Source organism: Myotis brandtii, unplaced genomic scaffold (genome assembly GCF_000412655.1).
Source record: "Myotis brandtii unplaced genomic scaffold, ASM41265v1 scaffold49, whole genome shotgun sequence".
NCBI lineage: Eukaryota > Metazoa > Chordata > Mammalia > Chiroptera > Vespertilionidae > Myotis > Myotis brandtii.
This window is the reverse complement of record NW_005368707.1, coordinates 5,249,346-5,256,710: the sequence shown is the minus strand read 5'-3', so window position 1 is coordinate 5,256,710 and position 7,365 is coordinate 5,249,346. Positions and strand designations below refer to the sequence as shown.

The 7,365-nt window shown below is 37.0% G+C and overlaps 1 protein-coding gene across 1 annotated transcript in view; it reads left to right on the top strand.

Annotated features, from left to right (window-relative positions):
* The window catches only part of ITGA8 (integrin, alpha 8), a 222,221-nt gene that overhangs the window by 50,548 nt on the left and 164,308 nt on the right, over positions 1-7,365 (top strand). Inside the window, exons 4-5 of the mRNA XM_014548004.1 lie at positions 3,990-4,090; positions 6,894-7,017. Coding sequence (XP_014403490.1) covers positions 3,990-4,090; positions 6,894-7,017 — 225 coding nt within the window. The remainder of the gene's footprint in view (positions 1-3,989; positions 4,091-6,893; positions 7,018-7,365) is intronic.

Below are 7,365 nucleotides of genomic sequence, written 5' to 3'. Positions count from 1 at the left end.
TTTCCCTCCTTATCCATTCAGCTACCTATGTCTTTTGATTGGAGTATTTAATCCATTTACATTAAAGGTTATTATTGATAGGTACTTGTTTGTTGCCATTTTTATTCTTTATGCCCATATTCCTTCCTTGTTTTCTATTTCTTCTTTCTACAACAGTCGCTTCAGCATTTCTTGCATTGCTGGTTTGGTGGTAATAAACTTCCTTAGCCTTTTTTTGTCTATGAACTCCTGATTTTACCTTCAATTTTGAATGATAGCCTTGCTGGATAGAGTATTCTTGAATTTAGTTTCTTGCTTTTCATCACCTTGTATACTTCATTCTCTTTCTTGTGCCCTGATGTTTTTTTATTGAGAAATCATTTGATAGTCTAATGCAGGGGTCCTCAAACTTTTTAAACATGGGGCCAGTTCACTGTCCCTCAGACCGTTGGAGGGCTGGACTATAGTTTAAAAAAAAACTATGAACAAATTCCTATGCACACTGCACATATATTATTTTGAAGTAAAAAAATAAAACGGGAACAAATACAATATTTGTATTTGCTTGTGGCCCACGGGCTGTAGTTTGAGGACCCCTGGTCTAATGGAAGATCCCTTGTAGGTCACTTTCTGTCTCTCTCTTGCAGCTTTTAAGATTCTTTCTTTGTCTTTTATGTTTGACAGTTTAATTATGATGTGTCTTGGTGTAGCTCTTTTTGGGTTCATCTTGATTGGGACTCTGTGCTTCTTGGACTTGTGTGACTTTTTTCTTCCCCAAATCAGGGAAGTTTTCTGTCATTATTTCTTCAATCAGGTTTTCTATCCTTGCTCAGCTTCCTCTCCTTCTGGCACCCCTATTATGTGAATATTGTTTCATTTCATGTTGTCTCAAAGCTCCTTTAGACTCTCCTCCTGCTTTTTAATTCTTTTTCCAGTTGCTGCTCTACTTGGGGTTTTTCTACCTTGTCTTTTAACCCACTGATTCAGTCCTCAGCTTCTTCTAGTCTACTGTTGAAGCCTTCCATTGTTTTCTCTATTGCAGCTGTGTCATTCTTCATTTCCTCTTAATTCTTACTCATGTTGATATATTTCTCAGCTCCTTATAATTCTCATTGAATTGTGAGTAATTCCCATTCAGAGATTTGAGCATCCTTGTACCTATTACTCTGAATTCTTTCTTTTACAAATTACTTGCCTCAATTTCATTTAGTTCCTTTTCTGGTGATTCCTCTTCATTCCTTTGGGGCTATTTCTTTGTCTCCCAATTTTTGCTGTCCCTTTGTATTTGTTTCTTTGTCTTAGATCAAACTGCTATGCCACCAGATTTTTTTTGGGGTGGTCCTATGTTGTAGGTGTTTTGTGGGACCCAGTGGTGCAGTCTCTCAGATTTCCTGAGCTGGGTGTTTTAGGAAAGCCCCACACTTAAGTTATTTAGGTTTTCCTGATGTATTTGGGTTTTTAATGTTATTGTCCCCTTTGTAGATGGAGTCTCCTCACAGGTTGTCTGACTATGTGGCTCACCCCCGACCTTATTGTGTAAGCTGTTGTGGATGTGCTCAGGGTCCTGGCTCCCATGGTAAGGGTTGCCTGCAAGGTCCCACTGGCATGCAAGTCATGCGGGGTCTCAGATCTCATGGCTGGGGTGGTGTGACTCACTGGTGGGTCCCGGAGCCCACAGCAGGGTGGTGTGCAACTCTGTGACTCACTGCAGGGTCCTGAAGCCCTTGGCCAGGGTGATGTGCATTCTGCAACTCTCTGTGGGGGTCCAGGAGCCCTCTTCCGGGGTGGTGTGCACTCTGGGATTCACTACGAGGGTCCGGGAGTCTACAGCCTGGTTGGCCTGGGTCCCAGAGCCTACAGCCTGGGTGGCGCAACTCTGGCTGGGTGGCATGCACTCTGTGACTTACTGTGGGGGTCCCGGAGCATGCGGCTACATCTAAGCTTTTGATGTGTGTTGCCAAATGGTCCTTCCAAAGTGCTGCATCAAGTTATTATCTTGAAAACAGTGAATATTATTATTTGCCAACTGGTAGGTGATAAGTGTCAATTGTCTTACTTTGAGGATGAAAATTTCTTCATGAAATAACAGGCTGTTTGATTTCTGCTTCCCTGCAATGCCTGTTCAGGGCCATAGGTCCAGAAGAAATTTGTTGCTGAAAAATAACCCCCAATTTATAGTTTGAATCAAGTTATACAGTTTAACCTTATAATAGCAGAAAAGATGCCTCAGAAATTCCTAAGGGATTTCTTTCTCTAGCAAAATGAGGCCTGCTTTGGAACTGGCTTCTGTATTTCCCTGTAATCCATTTTCTTCCTCCCAGCATCTTACTTTTCTTAAATCCTTTTGGGATCTCCTGTAAGTATATTTGAATTTTTGAGGTTCTGGTCTTCTTTTCCTTTCTTTTTAGTAGTTTCAAAATCTCAAAGCCCCTGGTAGCACGTTTGCCCTGGGCTTAGTCTAAGATAGTCATTGACTATCTTCTGAGGTGTCACTAATTTTATTGTTAAGAACCACCAATCACTAATAATAACACATTATACTTGTATGTCTGTGAGGTCCTTTCCAATTTTTTGACTTAGATTGAGTTTCAAGGTTTCTAATTATATGACTTTTCAGCTTGTATAGCACTTTCGTGTTCCTTTATCTCATGTGCCGGTGTTTACCTATGCCGCCATCTTGCTAAATCCTTCCAAGGTTTCTAATTATATGACTTTTCAGCTTGTATAGGACTTTCGTGTTCCTTTATCTCATGTAATCTTTATGACTCTGTGATCACTTGTGAAAGAGGAAAGGGGAAAGGTATTCTCAGCCTCATTTTATAGCAGAAATAAAAACCCCACAAGATTAAATGAATTGCCCAGGATCATCCAGTTAATGGTGACAAGACCCGTTGGCTCTGAGTTTTACAATCTTTTAAGGTTCCTAGATGGAAATAGAAATGTTTATATTTTGAATTTTATGCTGTAATCTGTAAGATCCTCTAATTCTTTGCCAATTGTGTGCATTTTGGGTAAGTATTTCCAGAACTTGCATACCATTTTAAAGAAGGAAATTCATGATTTTCTACTAACATGTCAAAATGTAAAATTCAGGTTAAAATTGAGTTTACATGATTTATTCTTTTTTTTAAAGCCTGTAATTATATGTAAACTCAATAGAAGGTTAATTGTGTGTATATTTTGGCCTCATTTGATAGGAATTTAAAATTCATTTTGTAATGCATTTATTATAAAGTCAAGGAAGAAAAGCATACATAAGGAAACACATACCAATAAGGTACCCTAGTACAGATGTCTTTCGAAATTCATTAGCTATTACTGATGATGCTCCAGTTAGAACCATGCAGTTAGAACCACGTGGGAAATATGTTAGCAGGGAATCAACAGTGGAAAAAAATATATCTGCTTTTTATTAAGACTTGAAGTGTGTTATAATTAGGTTGAGTTTCTACCCAGGCAGCCCCCTTCATGCTGACATCTGCAAAGGGTATATAAAACTGTGTTGAGGTGTTATTTTCTGTGGCTACGTGGACACATGTTAATCAGTTAAAACCAAGTTTTTGGGAGTCTTTCATGTTGATTCCTGCTAACTCATGCTGAGAAAGCTTGTGCTTCCCCCATTAGGGGCATTCCCATGTGTTTTACTATTGGAAAAGAATAGAAATTCTTCAGAGCAGTTATAAATGTTTGGTCTTTGATCTGATACAAATCAATGACAATAGTATAGATTTGAGAATGTCAGAATCCACATCAGATTTATAGTTGTGTGAAAATATAAGTAGTAAAATGCTCCTTTTAAGTTAAGTGATGAAATGTCATGTTCAAATACATCTTTTTATTTGATTGGTAATGTTCTAAATGGAAAGTCAAGCTTAGGCTTAGTCAAAGAGAAATGCTCCCACCTATAAAAACTGTTTTTCAAGTATTTTTAATGGATGAATTTATTATTACATACTTTAATTGGCTGCCATATTTTACAAGTTATTAACAATTGATGTACTCCTTTTCAGACAACAGAAAGATCAGAGTTAATGGAACCAAGGAACCCATAGAGTTTAAATCGAATCAATGGTTTGGAGCAGCAGTGAGAGCTCACAGAGGGAAAGTGGTGGTGAGTATGAATTGTGGGCTGTGGGGTGGCTCTGGAATTAAGTGTATACGGAAATGCTTTAAAAAATCATATTTACAAAAACCCTTTCATGCAAGAACATGTCAGACTTTCAATGATAAGCTGATCAACATTTTAAAACATAAATTGAATACTTAAAATAATCTATTTTGCATTTTTAAACCATATGAAATAAAGCTTTTTTTCCAGAAGATCAATGAGATATTTTCAAATATTTCAAAAACAACTAAGGAAGATAGGAAAATAATAGCTCCACCTTACAGAGGTACATTTAAGAGCTGATTAAAAATAGACTAGAAAAATAGGACTACTATTATTAGGATTCATTAAAAGTTAATCTATGGTGGTGTCATTGATCCTTTTTAGGACTAAAGGAAAGCTTTATTTAAAAATATAACTACTACTTACATGGTTCTCTGAGTACATTAATTCACAGGAAATACTTTTTAAAATAAAATAAAAATCTCACTGCCAAATAGCTTTCAACTTTAAAATGCTATGACTTCATGATTCTATTCTCTTATTATTCTGAGCAATAATATATGTCTAAATTATTGAGAAATAAATGACTGCATTAAACTAACCGTAATTTTTTTTTGTTTTGTTGGGGGACTTTTTAAAACTGTTGGCTTTAATTTCCTTTCAATAATAAAGCAGTAACTTTGGCCTTTAGGATTTTTTAAAAAAGCTGTTTACATTATGATTTAATAAAGAAAATGCCTTGCTTTATTTGGTGTGTGGTTAACCCCCCAAAAGATTTTGACATAAAACAGGTAATATATAAAATATACATAGCCCTCTCTAGTTACAAACCTAGCTTTTACAATATGCTCTCGTATTGTATTTGCACTGATATAATTCTCACATTCCAGAATTGGTAAAAAATTTTTTATATTTTAGCAGTGTATGACTTATGTGGATTACTATTGAAGAGCTAGTTCTATCTAATAAACTATTTGAGGTTAAATTTTTTGTGGTGTTCCGTATTGATTCTTTAAGTCTTAAAAATATCTGTAACATAATTGTTGTGCTTTTATTCGATAATTGTAGATGCCTTCAGAATCATTGAAAAGAAAATCATATGCCACGTTTATAATAAAAGTGATTAGTTATGAGGCATGCTTACATTTTCAAGGAAAATGCACAGGAAATAGGATAATATAGAATATATTCAAGTTAATTTTTTTATTTGAGCACTGAAACTTAGCAGAATCAAGAATTAAATCCTACTCTACATGACATTATTAGAACTTCAAATTTTTGCAAACAGAAGTATCATTTTGAAGATTCTAGGTATCAAGTTGTACATATTAAGTTTGGGTCAAAGCTTAAATATATCACATCAGTTTATTTAAAACTAGAGACCCGGTGCACAAAAATTGTGCACTGGGAGGGGGATCCCCTCAGCCCAGCCTGTGCCCTCTCGCAGTCTGGGACCCCTCGGGGGATGTCCACCTGCTGGCTTAGGCCTGCTTCCCCCAGGGATCGGGCCTAAGCCAGCAGTCAGACATCCCTCTCGTAGTCCGGTGCTCTCATAGTCTGGGATCCCTCACTCCTTACTGCCCGCCTGCAATGGAGGCAGGAGAGGTTCCCGCCACCGCCGCTGCACTAACCAGCCCTGAGCCCGGCTTCTGGCTGAGCAGCGTTACCCCTGTGGGAATGCAGTGACCACCAGGGGGCAGCTCCTGTGTTGAGCGTCTGCCCCTTGGTAGTCAGTGCGCATCATAGCGACTGGTTATTCCGCCGTTTGGTCGATTTGTATATTAGGCTTTTATTATATAGGATCAGTGTGAAACTGAGCAGATATAAAAAGAATAACATTTTAGAGCTGACAGCAAGCAAGCACTGGAAAGAATTGTCAAGATATTTAAATACCCTATGGTGACAGGGAAGGTGAGGCCAGCTGGCACAGTATGGAATCACATAGGTGAATGCTTGCACTGCTCAAACCTCACCATTTGCACCTTATGTTAAATGTATTAACCACAGACTGTGTCAGTTCACTAAGAGGGCCCTAAGACAAGGGATCATAAGAGGATTTCATATATCTTCTTTCACATTTGATATCCTTTCAAATACCATGCTCGTTAGAACCTAAGCTTCTGAAGAAGCAACCAGAATGTTCCACACATGAATCATGTTTTCCTTATTGTTGTTTAAATTAATTGTTGGTTTGCCATGAATAAAAGCCAGTAAATGAAAAATAAAGCCAAGAACACTGTGATAAAAGCTTAGTGTATCCAAAAGAAAGTCATTGTTTTTAAAAGTCTTTAGATATCCCTTCAATGATAAACTAGGAGAATCCACAAAACAGAGGTTTACAAACTTGTCTGCATCCTTTGATCTGAGAGTAATTTCATTTAATGCGACAAAAAACAGAACTTGTTCTCATTTTAAGATGTCACACTGATTAATTCACTGTTTAAATAACCATTTGCTTTTATGTAGACCCAATTTTTAAAAAGTGTGAGTTCTTTGCTTTAATGAAATATTTACATTTGCCAGGTTACTTTTATATAACTTAAAATCATCTGGGAAAACTGCATTTCTTTGTATATGTTTAATTTGCTCCAATTCTATGGTGCATTAATGTTAACAAATTGGCTTTGTAAGTTTAATAAACTGTGACTACTGAAGTACTCATTAGCATGCTGGAGGCCAATTAATTCACCTGATAATTAACATAGTTTGTCACAGATTTAGGCATATTACTCAACAAGTCAAATCAAATCATAGTATGGGGAACCTACATCAAAAAACATTGCTTTTCTTTGATGTTTCATAGGCTTGTGCTCCCTTATATCACTGGAGAACTTTGAAATCCACACCAGAAAAGGACCCAGTTGGCACTTGCTATGTAGCAATTCAGAATTTCAGTGCATATGCTGAGTACTCTCCTTGTCGGAACAGTAAGTTATTTTTATTCCTTGAAACTGAAATTTAGCTCAAGAGCTTTTCTGTGGTAGACAGTGCAGGTAATGTCAAAATGCCGATGGGAAAGAAAATGAGACGGGGGTAAAGATCACTACAGTCTTACAAGATGCCTTGGTGTAACATGAGGGCCAAGTCATGGGATTCTGCTGATCCTCTTCTGTGTTTTAGAAAATTTCTGGATTTTAGATATTTTGCTGTAGAATTGATTGGATCCTTATCTTAGGCCTTAAACTCTCACTTGGTATTCAAAATTCACACAACAATCTAAGGAATGCTGACTGCTCACTTCTTAACCACAAGAATGGTGTTAGTGAATAATAATA